The sequence below is a fragment of the Egretta garzetta genome, unplaced genomic scaffold (genome assembly GCF_000687185.1).
Source record: "Egretta garzetta isolate BGI_Z169 unplaced genomic scaffold, ASM68718v1 scaffold244, whole genome shotgun sequence".
Taxonomy (NCBI): domain Eukaryota; kingdom Metazoa; phylum Chordata; class Aves; order Pelecaniformes; family Ardeidae; genus Egretta; species Egretta garzetta.
In genome coordinates, this window is record NW_009259532.1 from 25,522 (window position 1) to 43,590 (window position 18,069).

Sequence of the window (18,069 nt, forward strand, 5' to 3'; positions counted from 1 at the left end):
TCTGTCACAGGACTGGTCTTGAGACATATTTAACAGCTATTCTATCACAGCTCCATCACAAAGTTCTTCCTTTCCGTGAATAGAAGGCAGACTTCAAAAGTGAGACATTCTTCTATTTATATCACCGCTTCCATGCTGGAAAGGAGCCAAAAGGTTCTGCAAACCCAGCAGAGCTTTATATAAACCCTGCTGACTTCCTGAGCATCTGCAGTACAGCCTGCTCCAGACTGCCACATGGACATTCACAGTGCACAGCAGCATAGCCGGAATACTTCGGGACAGGAAGCAAAGAGCATCTTTTCTTTCCCATGCAACCACTGGCACGTCCTACAATGTCAAGATGCAACCAACCATCTGATAATTTGGTCAAGATGCTTGCTTGACATTTCCATGCATGAAGAAAGCTCTGTCATCTCTTTAATGACAAGCAGGCATGTCCTCAAGATTTACATCTCCCAAAAGCACATTCCTGCCACAATTGCATCATATGGAGGACGAACCAGGTATTGCACTCGCTGGCCAGGCTGCTGGGCCACTTGGTAATAAATTCTTCTGTTGGTTTTATGATTTGCCATTGATTTGCGGAAGCACTGGGCAACTGGTGTAACCTTTCAAACCTGCACTGTTCCACCACCCTGAGGAATAGCAACACTTTGCAAAGTAATTTTAAGATTTACAGGAACACCGGCCTAAAACCAAGCCAAGTCAGACTCTTTTTTGTTCCTTCCATCCTATGACAGCAGCCCTTCAAACTGTTCCTTCTGTTTCAGTGTTCTCTTCTTTGCCACTGCCAGTCTCTTCACCCTAGTGAACTCTTTCGATCGCTTCCACTACCTGGCTGCAGCCCTTCAAATAGTTCCGAGACTTAAATGGGTAAGTGGACAACCTCACTTCACTCCTTGTGCCTCTTGTCTGACAGGATCACAGTGCAGCAGCACAGCTGTAAGTGACTGTTCTGACGGTGCTAGAGGTTAACAACTGCTAAGAAATTACATCAACTGGCAAAAAGAAAAAAAAAAAAAAATAAAAGAAAGCCCCTCTCCAATCACATGTCATGTCTGGATTTTCTTTTCCTATAGCTCCTGCCTAGGTATATATTCCTGTCAGTGCTGAACTCTGCTTACTTTATACATGCCAAAAGGTTACAACGGTAAAACACACAGTGGTGTGTTTAATATTAAAGAAGAAATGAGTGATACTGGAAGAGTTCTCTAGGGGGATTACAGTGACATGTCAGTACCAAGTATTTGAGGCATAGCATGACGACACTGCTCACCAGGGAAGAGAGAGGTACAGGGCTGAGAGAGAGGGGGGGAAAAAAAGAGGGCAACATAACCACACAACCCTTTTCCGTTTCACCCACAGGCAAAGCCCTGGTCTGGGCTCTCAGTTACACTTGCTTTCCTCTGTGGCCAAAGAGAAAAGAGACTGAGACTTGCAGAATGATCGTGGCCGGAAGGAGCCCCTGGAAGTCACCTAATCCAAACCCCACTCAGCCACACCAGGGCCACGCTGAGTTCTGACTGTCCCCACAGATGAGAATCCAGCAACTACCCAGGGCCCCTGCTGCAGTGCTTGACCACCCTCACAGCAAGAACTTTTTACTATCTACTCAAGAAGCTTCCCGCGTTGCCTTTTGCCATTTCATTATACATCTCCCAAAAGAGCGTGGCCCCAGCTCCCCTACATCCTCCCATCAGAAGGCTGTAGGCAGCAATAATACACCCCTTACCCTTCTTTTCTGGAGGGTGGACAAACTCAGGTCCGTAAGCCTCTCCTCATTCATCATCTGCTCCAGCCTCCAACCATCTTGGTGGCTCTCCACCAGACTCACTCCTGTATTTAACTTATTTCTCAGACTAGGGTACACAAAACTGGACCCAGCATTGCAGGCGTAGCCAGGTCCTGTTGGCTGCACTGTTGCTAATGCAGTGCAGGACACAATTGGCCGCCTTTGCCAGAAGAGCAGGCTGTGGCCAGAGATTCACCCTGTCCACCAGCATCTGCAGGGCACTTTCTAACTTTCCAGCCAGGCAGTCCCCAACCTGTACTGGTGCACAGGGTTATTCCACCCTGGACAAGGGACTCTATGTTTACCTTTGCTGAACTTCATGATGTTCCTGTCTGCTGTTTCTCCAGCCTGCCCAGGCCCCTCTGGTATATTGACCACTCCCCCCAGTTTGACTTCATCCACAGACTTGCTGAAGCTGCTCTCCATCCTATTGTCCAGGTGGTTAATAAAGACATTTAAGAGTATTGAAGATGAGTGCAAGACTTGCCCTTTTCCAGTCACCAGGAACCTGCCCTGATGGCCAGTGGCTTCACAGTAATATCATTCAAGTCCCTTAGCACCCTTGGATGTACCTTGACTGGTGCCAGGGGCTGCTGTACTTCCAATTACCCCAAGAGCTATGTCACCGTCTTCCTCTGCTGTGGGTAATGCTACATTCCCACAGACCCTGTTAGACTCAGAAACCCAGGAGGTCCAAGGACAGACCTTACTAGTCTGTCCACAGACCACTAGCCACAGGAAAAAAAGGCATCAAGTACCTTTAATTTCCTTCACCCCGGCCCCACTGAGCAACAGGCTCATATTTTGTTATCCTTCATTTTGTTGCCATGTACCCAGAGAAACCCTTCCCATAGCTTGTTTCAGCTTCAGCTGAGCTTTGCCTTTCCCAGATCTGTCCCTGCAAGCTTGGCCACTGTCTCTGTGTCACTCCCGGATAGTCCCTCCCAGCTTGTGGACTTTATTTTTGTGTTTGAGCTCAGTCAGAAGGTCCCTACCAATCTGTACCAGCTTTCGGCCATGCTTGGCTCTGCTTGCAGCACACTGGAGCAAGGCACTTGTGCTCTGGGGGGGGCCATCCCTATAGATCAACCTCAGCCCCTCTGCGCCCCAGGGCAGTCTCCCACAGGACCTTGCCAAGCAGAGCCATAAAAAAAAGCAAAAAACCTGCTCTTCTGAAGCATATGGTTCTAATTCTTTAAAATTTAGATTCATAAAGGGCTCCAGTGTGAATCAGGACCAGGTCAGCAGAGGTCTAGAAGCAGTCCAGCTGGAAAGCAGCCGATCAAGGGCTTAGTTCAGAAATTTTCAAGGTTACTGGAGTGTTAAGCTGTTAATATTTGCCTACTGCCTTCAGTGGGATTGGGAGTGGGAGTCGCACAGCAGACAAATTTCTCCGAAGCTCCTACAGTCATCTTGTTTCCAAGAACTGCTTTTCTTTCCTGGTGAGCTACTGACCTCTGCTTCAATGAAGTGGAGAAGGTGGGGGAGCCAACTACCTTCTTCCGCTGCCACGACCAAAGGACTTCTCTCTGCAGGTGCTCAGGTTGCTGAACATCAACATTTTTGCCTCCCCTTTGAAAAAACTTTCCTAGTTTCATCTGATGAACAACTTCTGACCTCCCCAAAAGTCACATTTAAGAGAAGCAAGATGATTTCAACCTAGGAACAAAACCTGTTACTAGGCAACCTGTTGCCATAGCAGCCAGACATTCAGTCCAGGTCAAGGGTTTGCAGGCTAATACAGTACGCGCACAGGAAGAGACAGCTACTAAATGTACATTACAGAACCTTTGCTTATGCGCATAGCCAAGAGAAAAATCACTGTGTCTGCATCCCTGCTGCTGCTTTTTATTACCCTCATTTTGCCCACACAACAAATCTTGGAGCTGCTCAGGAAGAAAACTAAATTAAGATGGTTTTTTTGGAATGATCATGAACCAGGTAAGAGCAGAATAGAGAATACTCATCTGAGAGTCCAGATGAATATAATGGAAGTTTACTCCTTACTTCAAACCTTTATGCTAGGGTAACAGCTACAGTTATCTTTCAAGTACAAAAATGATGAAAGAAGCAGCCCAAAAGGTAAAGTGCCATGCCTGCCTTCCATGCCTTTTTCTTAAGATAAGTGACCTCAGTTAAAGCTTTGACAAAGAGATTTCAGAGGCATTTTCAAGGCTGCTGAACTTTGGCTCCTGTCGTACTGAAAAATTGTACAGTAAGTGATAAAACAGTATATCAACCAGAGTCCAAAAGCATTTTTTCTCCACCCTTTGTCAACTGGCTGTATGAAAGCAAAGGGGTTGGTGAGAAGATTAGAAGGGGTTGTCCTTCATGCTCACAGCTTGTGACTGAAGAGTGCCTCCCACCGCCCAGCAGCAACCACCCTGGTCCGGTTGCAGGTAGCCCTGCCAGCCCCACCAAGGGTTCCTTCTGCACCAGGGCAGGGAGCACCGTGGCTGCCCACTGGTGCAGGAGCAATTCCCCACTGACGGCCAGAACAAGTGGCTCCTCTTACTAAGGAAGATGATCCCTGCACGACACCAAGAAGCAGACCTGAGAAAGGCATCTGGCTGAAGATCATTAATCCTACACCAACATACCATCATGTTGTCACCCTTCTGCTCTGTTGAGCTTTCTATGCCTGTGCTGCTTATTTTCTCCATTGAATAGACTACTCTGTAGCAAAAAAAGTGCTCTGAACTGAAGGATTCTTGCAAAATTTAGCAGTAAGACAGGATTATTCAGCAGCAAACCATGCAATGCCCAAAGGGATCAGTCACCCTGCAAATGCATTCCTCCCCAGCGCAATCACAGTGAAACTTCAGTCCCTACCTCTCAAAACTGCTAACGCTCGCAGAGGTAAGCTTTAGGGAAGCGAGGCTTACGTCTGTTTTGTGCAACATGGCAAAGGCCACGCAACGCCAGTGCAGAGGCAAGATAAAAGCCAGAACTTAACAAATTATCTGCCCTTCAAGAAAATTTTTCATTACATATCTTGACATTACAGGATGAGAACGGGTACCTTCTCTCATGATATACGGAGGATTTCAGTAAGCCTCGTGCATTCTCCCTGCAGTTTTCAGTCTTGTTTCCACAGGTATGAATGAGTGACTCACATCTAAAATCAAAATATTTTGCAACTAATGTCACCTGCAATAGCGTAACAGTGATGTGGGAGTCTCCTGAAGCACTCCCAGCCTGGTTTTTAAAGTGTGCTACTTCAAATGACTACCACTTCACTGCCACAGGTATCTTAAGAGCAGCAGAAACTTTGTAGATGAATACTTAATCTGAAAATACTGCTGTCAAGGTTAGTTCGCTTTTGCATACTCAACAGCTGAACCATTTAATTTCCACAGTAATTCTTCAGCAATTTTCCCTCTCTCCAGCACCCCCTTCTATACCTGTCAGATCTTTGCTTACATCAAATCGGTAACTACCAAACCTGAGCACCAACATATGTAATTTCCTTCCTTCCACTTAAAAAAAATACACAGTACAATTCCTACAGACCCAGCAGCCACCTCCCACTGCTCCTAAGAGTAAAAGGGGACTCATACGGCCAGGGGCCAGCAACTGGGGAGACTGGGATTCAAGGGCAGCTACTGGGCAAGACAGAGTGTCTGAGCCCAGCTGCTGGAGGGATCCAGCTTGTACACATATATATTCTCACTAGCAGACCTCCATCCTGTTCAGCCAGAGAGGGGAAGATGATGTCGCTGCTGTTGCTGTCTGTGTTCGTGTGAGTGCTCTGCCTATGGTCTGTGTGGCCAGCCATGTACAAGCGTACATGGTGTATACACATGCTCTGGGTACATCTGCTGAATGGAAATACATTTTCAGCCTCACTACTGGTTGGACCAGGGGCCACGGAGCTGTGCAGCCTCATCCCCCTCAAGCTGTAGGATTCAACCTGGTATTTTCCCCTACCATAAAAACCAGGCTGGATGAAGTTCTCCAGAGCTCCCTTTGCAGGAGACTTGTGGATCAGGCAGCACAGAAAATGTTTTCCCTGTTATAGCAGCAAAGCCCTGAGATGGTGGTTAGCATATCTTCCTCAACAGGAAGTTTTCAGGGAAACACTGGAGAGGCAGCAGCAGTCACTGCAAAATCAACAAGTTGAAACCTTGAGGTCCCTTCCAGCCCTACAGCTCTAATTTCAAATATCCAGAGCCCTGGCAGATGCTGTACTTGGGGTGCTGGTACATGTTAGAGCCTTGTGCCACCACATCCTAATCTCATAGTAGCCAGACAAATCTGCCTGGATCAGAGAAAGCAGAAACTGAACAGTGTGGCTTTTGTTAGCATCTTTTTTAAAAGGGAAGAACTGCACAAATGCTCCAATTTAGCAGCCTATTCATAGGCATAAATACCCTTTGTTCCGCAGGAAACCGCTTATGCACTTTAACCTCTGTATGTGCTGAAGTACCTTTTGGAAGCAGACACAACACAAGCCTAACTAATCCTAACTAAAGGCAGAAATTGAAGAAAAATGGAGGCAAAGAAAATAAGTGTTTGAACACTAACATGCTGGAATGGGAGTTTTTCTTTTTGCCCCGCCTTTGCTGCAACCTAGAGATAAAAGTAAAGTCCTTCTGCAAGAAAGAGACAGTCAGGAAGGCAACCCCCAACACTCTTTGCTACTTTTCTTTAAAACATGAACATAAAGTGAGAGTCAGAAACCTTCTCAAAAACCTGCCAAGACCACTTACAGTCTCCTCAGTTCAGAGGAAAACAACAGCACCTAGAAGCTGTAGAGCAACCACATACATTTTCCTTGAGAGTTGTTTGCCATGGTCTTAAGCATCAACCCTCCCCAGCACCCCTCCATCTCTCACACCCATCTCTCCAGCTATCAGAGTCCAGGCCACAGTTTCCTGGCAGGCACAAGGCTCTGGTAGGCGAGTTATACCTTCAAGGCACCAGATCTAGCTGGGTAGGCGATTCATGCCTTCGAGGCACCAGATCTAGCAGAGGTTTGCCAGCACTAAACAGTCTCTCATCCTGACTGGCACCGCTGTACCCTGGAAACAGCCGGAGCAGGCTTTTCCTCCTGGCTTTTAAATGCCATTTGAACAATACACCTGCATTGGTTTACATTTATATGCAGGCTTATTTGCCCAGGCTTTCTGATTAAATTCTGGTTTTCCAGCTGGCTGCCAAAGCTATAGTCGATATAGTTATATTGACATATGGCCAGATGCTGTGTTACAGCTGCCAAGCAAGCACCTTTACTATATACAGTGATGGTTAATAATAAATGACTGCACGTGTAACAGATACACTGTCTCCAGCATTAATACTTAAGTAGAAAGGAAAACATATGTTTTAATAAAACATACTTCTGCAACTTAACTCTACTTAACTCCAGAGTCCACAATAGTCCTGTCACTGTGAGGTTGCTTTTCAAAGCCTGCAGCTCCCCACTTGCAGCAAAAACATTTCACAAAACCAATATAAGACCATGAGAGGTACTGGAAGAATCTGAAGATCTCTTTTTAATACATGACATATTCCACCCTGTGGAGGACTGAATCAGAAGTGCTGTGACAGACGTGCATGGGTATGAATGACCATTTTGTCTTATTTTCTGTCTGTAGTCCACCTTTGTGGTTCAGATTTGGTTGCTAGTCTGAAGAGGAAAAACAAAGGCAAATAACAGTTTTGAGATGGAGTCCCAGAGACATATAGAGAAGCTAAGTCCTCAGTCGGGCTAATTTTGTTTGAAATTCTGAGAGACAAATTACATTTGGACATACCTACACTGCTAAGGCTGAAACTATCCAGGAAAGAACTGAGCCTGCTCTGGGGCACCTGGAAAAAAAATTAAGAGGAAGACATGAAGGGCTCCACTTTTTATTTTATAGAACTACCCCCCTAAAAAAAAAAAAAAAAAAAAAAAAAAAAACACCACACCAAAAAACCAAAAAAAACACACAAACCAAAAAAAAAAAAAAACCACAACACAAAACCAACAAACTCTTACTTCTGATGTTAAGTTTCCAGGAACTACTCTGGAGTGAATTACAGAGAGCCTTGTGAAACTTCTGGTTGATAAATAAACAATCCCACATAACTGCAGCCTCATCGCAGCTATTCTTTAACCAAAAGGCTGCTTTTGTATGTGGCTAATTTAATATATGACTAAAACAAAGAGAGTGATGAACAGTCCCAAAAATTTCTTTCAGGCTTTAATGTGCTATAACCATTTTTGAAAGTGAATTTGTCCATGGCAGTAGAAGAAGAGCGTTTTAATAAGCAACTGTCAATTACTTGGAGCAAAGTTGTTTTACATGAACACTCAGGAGAATAAGCTATGGTATGGAGCTATCAGCAATTCACAGATCATAATCTTCCATGGGATCAAACAATCCTGAACACAGGCTGGAGAAAATAACCCTGAGGAGAGCTAAAGGTGGTACTAACTCAAAGACAAAAATGGCATGAAACACGTCCTCCACCACTTTTTTGACTTAATGCCCATGTAAACACTAAAGCTATCACAGAGTTGAATTCTGACAGGTCCCTGTGGACCATGGACCATGAACCATGTCCCCTGGCTTCCCTGAAGAACAGCAAAGCCACCGGAGTAAAGTCTCCTCATGGCTAATCAGCTAAACACTAACTACTGAGACTCTGCTTAAACACCTATTTCATACAAAGACATTGCTCGTTTGTGCCGACTCTTACACTTTTTTAAATCGACAGCTTTTCATGTTCCCTTAAAAAAAACAAAAAAAACCAGGACTACTCAATCTATACCTGCATTTTTGGGTAAACTTTACTTTGAGCTAATCACAAGAGGTATAGCTGACAGGGCAGGGAGCTGAGACATGCCAAATAATCTCAGCACGTTCCCTTCCCTCCCTGTCCTGCTCATTTTGTTTTTGCTGTGTCACCTACCAAGAGAACAGGCTTCTCCACCTCACTTGATAGATTCACAAGTGCTTTGCAGGTAAACTCCAATGCCAGGAGTGACTTCCAAGCCTTTGCTGTAATACAAATTAAAGTAATGATGGACTAATGATGGACAATTACAGAAAAATGTTCTGAAATATTTTCTCAATTACTACATCTGCCCCTGAACTTGCCTGCCACTTGCTGCAGTCCTTTCTACAAGAATTTTCTTCTTCAGAGGGCATCACAAATGCAGAACTGGGCTGGGCAGAAGCAGGGAATCTATGTTTCCAGGCTATATTCCTGCTTTCTCCCAGAAGTTTACTGTGTGACCTACAGCAAGCAAATCACATCCCCTTTCCCTGTCAGGCCTCTCAATGCCAGAACAGGAGAAATCTACCGTAAAGCACTCTCAGACCTACTGATGGTAAGTGCAAGGGAAGAGGTAGGTATTATTACAACCTCTCTTTTTCACTGTAAGAAATCCCACACAGGGATCAGACATCTAGAAAAGGTGTCTACAACTAAGGTTTGTATTGAAATATCTATATAAAACAACGCCATGTAATGCATGACACAAAAATATCTTTTTTTTTTAATTTCTCTTGCTGTTAAATTCATCTGAGACCCAAACCCTACATGGAATTATATGCATGTTTAGCTTTAATCGCAAGTAATTGCACTGATATCAATGGGAATACTCCTACAAGTACATTAAGAAATAAAAGATTTTGCTGTTTACTGTAATATTAGCAGACACAAGAACAAAACACATATCCCGCCACAAGTATGGTCTTTTAATATCTTTATGGACCCAACCCAATAGCGGATACCTACCTTCCGGTCCACTAAAGGTCACTCCGTGACAGGCTAACCCATCTTGAGAATTCCCAAAACAAAAAAAGCATCCCTGCCACATGCTGCAGTCACCATAAAGATACTGCTTACCATGGCCGACTAAACCCTCTGCCTTCATCATTAGCATGATGGCAAATCTTAACACTGCAGCCTGCCCCATACTCTCTTCAGAGCAAACAATACACACATAAATTGTAGTTGGTCAGACAAGCGTATTTTTTTAGCCGACTTTCTCTTCCCCTACCCCAACAAAAACCATTTTCACCCTTCTAAAATAAAATGAGAGTGACAGAAAGGTTTTTTTATAACTAGATTAAGATAACCTGGGAAGTAGATAAAGTTTTGCATGTTTTAGTCTTAAAAATTATGCATGCAATGGCTAGCACCTCTGTCATTTGATCAGTCTACCACTCCTCAGTAGGGCCTGAAAAATGCAATGGATGCTCTCCATTCCCATTAAATTCTGGATATCTACCAATGCCAGCAGTTGCTTGAGGGTAGGAAAAAAAAAAGCTCTTGAATGAAGATTAACAATTGAGGTTACTCAAATCCCTCCCAACTTTAGAGCTCAGTATTTTTCATGTTATTGAGCATTGTAACACCCAAGAATCGTACAGGCCAGCCACTAGCCTGCTCTCTCATGAAGTTCCAATCTCCAATTCAATATGATTTAGCAGTCATGTAGTCCTGACATGCTACTCATGTTAAAATTGTCCCAAGAAACTGAAAACACTTTTACCGAAACATCAGCCACTAGAGGGGGCATTTGGTAACCTACTTAAATCATACTGATAAGCAAGTTAATTAAAAAAAAAAAAAGCTTACAGGAATACTGTAAAAGCATATTTTTCCACAGTACTTCAGCTGCACATTAGGCCCCATGCAAAGTTTTAGGAAGAACAATGCTTTCTTTGTGTATAAAGAGACACACTGCAAAAGCAAACTCCACATCTGCCCTGCCAATTCCCAGGTCTGCCGTCAGAGTGGTTCCAAAGAATGTTTACCATCAATATGGTGATAGGCGCTTTATATATATAAATAGAAATATATATATAACCACTCTGACACCCCCATCAAACCCTATGATTTCTACAAGCAGAGAGGTAGTTTTACATGCCAAGAAGATGGCTAAATTACCCACTAGTTTTGATTTGCCTGTACAGCCAGACAGCTCGGAGCATGCCTAAACCTGAATCTTCAAGTGTGCCAACTTAGAGCCTGACACGCTCAGGCTTGACAAACAAGCAAAAGAATGACCTACAAAATGTTTCCTATTTACAACTGTCTGCCTCTTGGCAGATCTGCCATCACCAGATTTAGTGTTCCAAAAAGTCCCCAAAGGGACCTAAAAACCAGCCATTGAGTCGAGTCCAACTGCAAGCAAATCAGAAGATCCTACTTGGCTCAAGCCATTCCAACAACTACTAATATTAAAAACATGTCTAAAGAGAAACAAATACATATTGCAACTCCCAGATTAGGTATTCCCATCTTGCATGTGGATGTGTCATGAATACAAAACTCATTAAAAATGATAACTTGGCCTGATGGTTGGATCCGCGCAGTAACATTAACTGGAGAAGGCCACAGGATGGATTGTGCCAATATACTGGGGCACTGCAGGTTCTACATACACTAAATCTTGTGCGTTCAGGATTCGCGAAGCTGCTGGCAGTGCCTACTAAACTCATGACGCCCATCAAAACTATAATTGGTGAATAGGCTTTAAAAAAGCCTTTGCTTTTCATAATCTGCCTTCAAAGATGTGGAGCTTGAAGGTTTTAGTGAAGCTGAATGCCTGCTCAGAGGAGTATTTTAAACACACAGCCTATTCAGAACCAGCATGGCCATGTAATTGGGACAAAACAACCAAGTACCACTCTTAATTTCCTCTGCCAAATGGATCTACTTAATGTGGACCAGTATTTTATTTACAGCAGCTGTGGCCGAATACATAGATAATTTCCCATCAAAGGCAGGATTGGCACAACCGCCTAACTTTGCAAAAACCAAAACAGTTACTGCAAATGTTCAGGAGCAGACAATGCTCAGACCACTGGATTTTTTCTGCAATATTTTGGTGAAGTGATTTAACAGTTACTCTTAAAGATAAGAGTTCTGTCCCCTTCTCAAGTTCATGCCCTTAACTGCACCATCCATTTAAGTGACCAAAGAGGTCACTGAGTTCCAAAAAGAGAGTGGCTGTACTGAACCACCAGCATCCTATGTTACCAATGGTAACATTAAATATATTTTAAAATGCAACAACAATCCCGCTCATTACTTTATTCAGCCTTGCAGCTTTTTAAAATCTCAGTCTAAATCCCTTCTTTCCTCCTGACTTTCTGCTAGCATAACTCAAAGCATTTTGAGGCTCTGGGAAAGAAATAATATAAATCAGTCTTATACAGTGAAGTCATTCACATCTCAGCCATGACTGTGGCCTCTCCATAAACTGGGTTTCAGAGAAATCATCTCTTTTTTTATCATTAGAAATGGAAAACACAAGGCATCCTACATTAGTATCATAAACACAAACATTACACATGGGTACATGTAAATTGTCACTGTTTTATAGATGCCTGCCTCAGCTATCGGACAATAAAACTCTCATCTTCCCTCCCATGGTCAGACTTGTGTAGATAAGGGCAGCAAAGGAGCCTCAGCAGCTCAGAACACTTAACTGACAACTGTCTACAAGTCCACTTGGATCCATTGGCTTTGGTTAGGACTAAATTGAGTCAGAGAAAGAGCATAACTGCAGCCAAACAATGGCTTGTGAGCCAGACTTACAGGTCATAAGCCATTTGACTACATTTGCTTTCAGGCTGGATGGTTCTTCCTCCTGACCACGTGGATTTTAGTTCTTCAGTCTGGAATAGGTAAGTTTATTCCAGATAGGCATATAAGGAAAAATAAGGATGATGTAGGAGCTGGAAGTGAAAAATAATAATGAGCACACTATAAAGGAATGTACTTTGAACTTCTTTTTGTTAGAATGACAGAATGGTTTTACTTGGAAGGGACCTTTAAAGATCATCTAGTCCAACCTTCCCACCATGGGTGTGATGTTTCCTTTTTTTCCACTCACCGGGGACTTTGCCTGATTGCCATGACTTTTCAAATATGGTGGAGAGTGACTTGGCAACTGCATCAGTTCTCCCTGCTCGTGATGATTCTCTTGATAAAAAAAGGCCATGTCTGTCAGCATGGGATCCCAAAGGCAAAAGATGAAGAGTCGGAGCCTCATTTAGTAGTAATTTAAGCAAAAGAAACTTAATCTCCAGGGTAATCAGCACCTTCATGCTTCCTCAGGAGGCAATAACTCAGCAGCATCTAGGATAGGAGAACTTCCCCTCCCACATTTTAAAAACAGGAACATTGTGTTTCTGGTATTACAGGACATTTGATGCTGGGAAGGTACCAGCCAAGTGATGGGGGCGGTGGTAAGCTGCAGTGGACCAGCAGTTTTCCTGAAAGGTGCTCTTTCAATCTGAGTACATGAACATAAGAAATTTTAAAAAAATTTGGGCAAAGTGCATCATGCATTTCCCTGGTGCAAAATTAGGCCTTCTTCAGAGACAGCAGGGAATAAAGACGGCATTCTCAATTTCCACCCTCTTTAGAAAGCAGCATCCTTTCTGGTGGAGTCTTTAACAGAAAAATTTGGCTCAGAGCAGCCAAAGAATTGCATTGCCACATTCCCTGCTCAGAGGGTAAGAGGAGAAAGGATGTAAAGCTCTTCTCTCCCCTAAAAGAGAGGACTGGCTGCCATCAATCCACTTTAAGCCCTGGTTATATTATCATATAATACAGATATTTTTATGGTTCTTTTGCTGTGTTTTCATTGTATCTATATTGCGAATATTACTAGATCAGGTTGGTTGTCACCACGACCTATCCAAGAAGGACTGGGTTGGAAACCCCTGTCAGAATACCATTATTTGCAAGCAGTAAGCAGAGTCAGGCAAATGACTTGTTTATTTTGAAAAGATTTATTCAACAGTCTTAGTCTTAAGGCCTCATTACCAATGTCAGGAATTTAAGAACAGACAGTATGTCTTATTTTTCTAAATATGGGGCTACGTGCAAGGACAGCTATTCCACTTTACTATGCAAGTAAGTGTAAAATAGATTTAAAAATCAAAGTTTTGTTCAGCTGTTGCCATTTGAGAAGATTACAAAGTCCAAATAAAAAACACATTTCCCAGAGCAAACATTTCCAGCAGCCACCAGTATTGGTTATCCTGACTTCTGGAACATAAGATCTCAGGGCTATTTCTAAAAGACTGCACTCCAGGTTACTCACACTGCAAATTCAAATATTTCATGCTAATGTAAAAACCAGCCTACTCTGTCTTACATCGGACACCAAGAACAAAAGCGGCTGAAGCCCATGGTCACCTCCAACGCCAGAAGTGTACCACTCCAGTTTACAGCCTCATCACTTAACAGTGAATTGTCACCAGTACAAAATCCATCTTTATCCTTTCCTGCAAATTCCTCACAGATTTTTGCCACTAGAGAATCATAGCTTTAGAAGAAGGCAGAAGTCAGGAGTTAATTTGCCTTCTCCATCCAAATTTTATGAATCTGACTTAATGGGGACAAAAAAAAAATCTCAGCCCTTTATATATTTGTATTTATCACCAAGACTAAACCTAGAGAGATCTATACAAATACACCGATCCCACTTCCAGCTGCACACAATTGTGCTATGCCTGAGAAAAATTAGCAAATTACTCTGAAGACAAGCAGGAGCAAGCCACCATGGTCTCTAGATTCATCACCAAATAACAGCCTAACCAGTCTTCTTTTGCTAATGTGTGTCAGAGCCTGCAAAAGACAGTAAATACTGACTAAGGGCTGTTCACCCTAGCAACAGAAAGGTTCACAAAGCTTTATAGCTTCTAGTATAGCTAAAAACCACCCAGCTAGAATGACTGCGGTCTCAATTTCCCTCCCCCCCCCCCAACCTGTACCACTTCTTTCTCTTATTTAGGGATTATTTAATAATTCCATATTCTTTCTGGCAGTTTTCCTCTCCTTTCATTCACAGAACAAAGGTAATGACAAGACAATAAAGATCCCTTTCTGCCTACACATTTCACTAAGAGGGAAAGCTAATGAACACAGTAACACTACTTGAGCCATGAGAACGGCTCGCTTTATTAGCCAGTGTAGTGCAGCCTTTAATTTATAATTTAGGATAGTTACTATAACAGGAACACTAGTTGCCCCAAACAGGATCTTTCGAACTTGTTTATAACGCTATACCAAGAAGAAGGAAGGAGGGGGGGGAAAAAAAAAAAAAAAAAAAAGAGAAACTTCTTTCATGCTAACGATTGAACTCATGTTGTTAAAGTGGTGGATTGCACTCATCTGGAATAACAGGATTAGCAAACGCATTTCATTATCTTTCCCAGTCAGGTGTGTTTTCCACAATGCTTTCAAATTAGCACAGGAGAGCTCTGCCTGGGTTGCAGACATTGGTTAAGGGAACTCTTAAATTCAGTTGAACAAAACGCCAACGCTCTTTCTGCTTAGTAGAGAAGAAACAGGTCAAACATAGATTTATGTTTTTGTTACAGTTGCACTTATTTTATAAAATCTCAAGACATAAGCCCAACAGTTTGGCCTCACATGCGTAAGAACACTTTCCACAGCTTGTCTAACTCCAGAGGAGAGGGCTAGGCGCTCAGCAACCTTTGTTATTTTAAGTTACAACAGGGCACATATACATTCAGGGTTTGGTTTGGTTTTTTTTTTTTTACTACAGGATTAAGCTGCTAAGTGCCTTGGCTTTCAGACTGGTTTTCTTCCCTAAGCCCCATTCCCTCCCCTCTCAGCAAAGTAACCTTTTCAACACCTTGCTTAATAAAGTGCAGTACAAGCACAATGTAAGTTCTCTTACTACACCTGCAAGCTTCAAAGACTTCTGGTTGCCTGAAAATTAGAGGTGAACGAGTTATGCCCACTTCTGCATATGTTGATGTTGCTGTACCACCCTGTCAAAGACAGGAGCTCCTTTCATGGGGAGTTACTCTCCCACTGCAAACACTGCTTTATCACACCCATCCAAGCTCTTTCTGTTAGCTTCTCCACTTCCTTCCACTTTTGGTTTGTTTTTATCACCTGTTGCCAGAGTAGTGCTGACCTAGCCAAGGACAGCAGCACAGACATAGCTCCAATGGACCACGCCAGTGGTAATGGAAAACACCCACTGAAGCTTCCTACAAGAAATCTGCACAACAGACAGTGCAATATCCCCTCTACAAGCCATACGAAACTGAGGTGACTTCAGAGTCTAATATTAAAAAGTGAAAATGCCAATGTACATTCCACTGCTGCATCTTACTGAAGTCCTGACATCCAAGTGCAAGATAGGAAGTGATGCCAGTTTTAATTCAAAAACTGATCAGTTGACTTATCCATTCATCTTCACTTGTTTTGACAAGGACAGTTCATTTTTAGTGCAGAGATCAAAGTGTCCCTTTTCTATCCTGTTCTCATGTGCTAAGCTTAGTTTTTGGAGCCTATGGATGCAGCAGACATTCTTCATTAAAAAAAGTTTTGGCGCTTTGACATTTAAGTCTCTCAGAGCTGAATGTGGTGGTCTTTTGGGGTTGTTGGGTTTGGGTTTTTTTTTGGGGAGCGCGGGGGGGGCAGGGAGCAGGTGTTGAAATATCCAGTTATAACTACAATTTGGAAAATAACAAGGACACTAAAAATAAGAACCTGAAAACTACAGTGACTGATTCTCCTTTTTAGCTATACAAAATAAGCATTGCCATTCCTTTAAGGACAACACAAACCATTCTTCATTGACTTAAACTCCAGTTGCTCACAAACAATTCCATCTAAAGAAACTGCGAGGATGGTATTAGGAAAATGTTGACCACGTGCATGTAAACTCAGGAGGACAAGTCTGGAATCATCCACCTTCCAGCATAAAGGAAGTTCCCTGATCCAATAGTAAGAATCATATCAATCATTACTATTTTACTACCAATTATTGAATATCTAAGTTGCATGCACTGCTTGCGACAATAGTTTTTAGTAGAGACTTTAACTAAGGCTTTTTTATATGTGCTGAAAATAATTTTAAATATTTACCTATTGCTCTTTATTTTGTGAAGATTAAACTTCAAGTTGGATTTATACTATTGAAACAATTTGTCTTTATTTTCCCATTTACTGACACAATTGACAGAAAGATGCTGAAACACTAGGTTATTGATTTTTGGCAGTGTCTCTCTGTGTTCACACCTGTAATCAGAGAACCAACAGCTGAATGACTATCCTCATTCCAGGAAAATTAATTTGGCAAGCCAAGCAAGGAGTTTGATAAAAACAATTTCACACAAAATCAGTTCAATAAACTGTTGCCCTAATTAACACTAGCTTGGGTTTTCTGAACAAGCTCCAACACAGAAGTTCAGCACGATGCCAGCAGAGTTATATAAAGGCTGAGCCTGCCTTTTCTCTGTGTGTAATGCATAAAGTAATTATTAATAAAGTGTCAATGTGTTTTACACACGGATTATGTACCGTATCTGAGAACGCGAGTCACCTTTCTCCCACCAAAGACTGTCTGGAATATGGCTCCAACCTGTTCCTTTACAAAAGGAAAAATATTGACACCTCCACTTTACACATGGGGAAACTGAGGTACAGCAAGGTTAGTGGTCTGCTGTTTCAAAGGGAGTGTCAAACACCTGCAGCAAACAAGGATTTTAACAGGATCTGGAGGAAGCTCAGCACTTTTAAAAAACAAGCCCAGAAGACACCTTGTCAAAAAGGTTTTCACACTTCCACCATGCAGTGCTCTGGCCACCCAACGATGCCACTCAGCTACTTCCACTTACAAGCTAATACTCTGCTTCACTGCACATTGGACATTCTTCCAAACAAAGAGCTTTTATCTTTTTTTTTTTATTATTATTTTCTCCCTGGTTTCCCAGCGCTGGCCTGTCCCCTCGAGTGCCGTGGGTGTCTTTGGAGCAGAGAGGACCAGGCTGGCTTGCAGGGCTCCCCCACTCCTTCACAACCGAGCAGGAAACGCTGGTGGCAAGCAGCCTGGGGAAGGGGGGAGGGGGGTCAGAAGACAAAAGCGGTGCTTCCAAATCCTAATTACAGTTAGCAGGGATTAAGTAAGAGTCACTAACCTCTTCAGCTCACAGAGGTGAAACGTGATCCCGGTTAATGCTCCTTCACTCCCCGCAGCTCCTTCTTATACAACACCCTGCAGCTCCCGCATATATCAACGCACTGCTCGCCCTGTTGCTATCATTGCAGCAACACCCCCTTGGCCAGGAATCCAATAAGGACACTATAGGGGCGGGCTATAGCCAGAAGCAGCTGCAGCTGGGCTGGTGCAGGCACCGAGGCTGCGAGTTTTTTGCCTAGAAAACACCCAGAAAGCTGCAGATGGCCAGCGAGGGAGCCGAGGCTGCCCTGGGGACCTGTGCAAGATGCTGGTTAAGCCCGCGCCGTGGTCACCCCAGCCTGGCGCTTACCCC

The 18,069-nt window shown here is 43.1% G+C and overlaps 1 protein-coding gene across 4 annotated transcripts in view; it reads right to left on the reverse strand.

Annotated features, from left to right (window-relative positions):
* The window catches only part of BLVRA (biliverdin reductase A), a 31,545-nt gene extending 13,678 nt beyond the window's left edge, over positions 1 to 17,867 (reverse strand). Inside the window, exons 1-2 of one of the 4 annotated variants that reach the window (XM_035893180.1) lie at positions 17,716 to 17,867; positions 7,552 to 7,606 (exon numbers count right to left, since the gene is read on the reverse strand). Coding sequence is in view for 1 of the 4 variants with exons in the window: in XM_035893185.1 (XP_035749078.1) it covers positions 5,306 to 5,350 (45 nt within the window). In the remaining 3 variants the exon portion in view is untranslated. Of the gene's footprint in view, positions 1 to 4,814; positions 4,911 to 5,305; positions 5,366 to 7,551; positions 7,607 to 17,715 lie in introns of those variants that run through there. The other 3 variants (XM_035893179.1, XM_009637620.2, XM_035893185.1) reach the window with 3 other exon arrangements.
* Between the last annotated feature and the right edge of the window lie 202 nt (positions 17,868 to 18,069).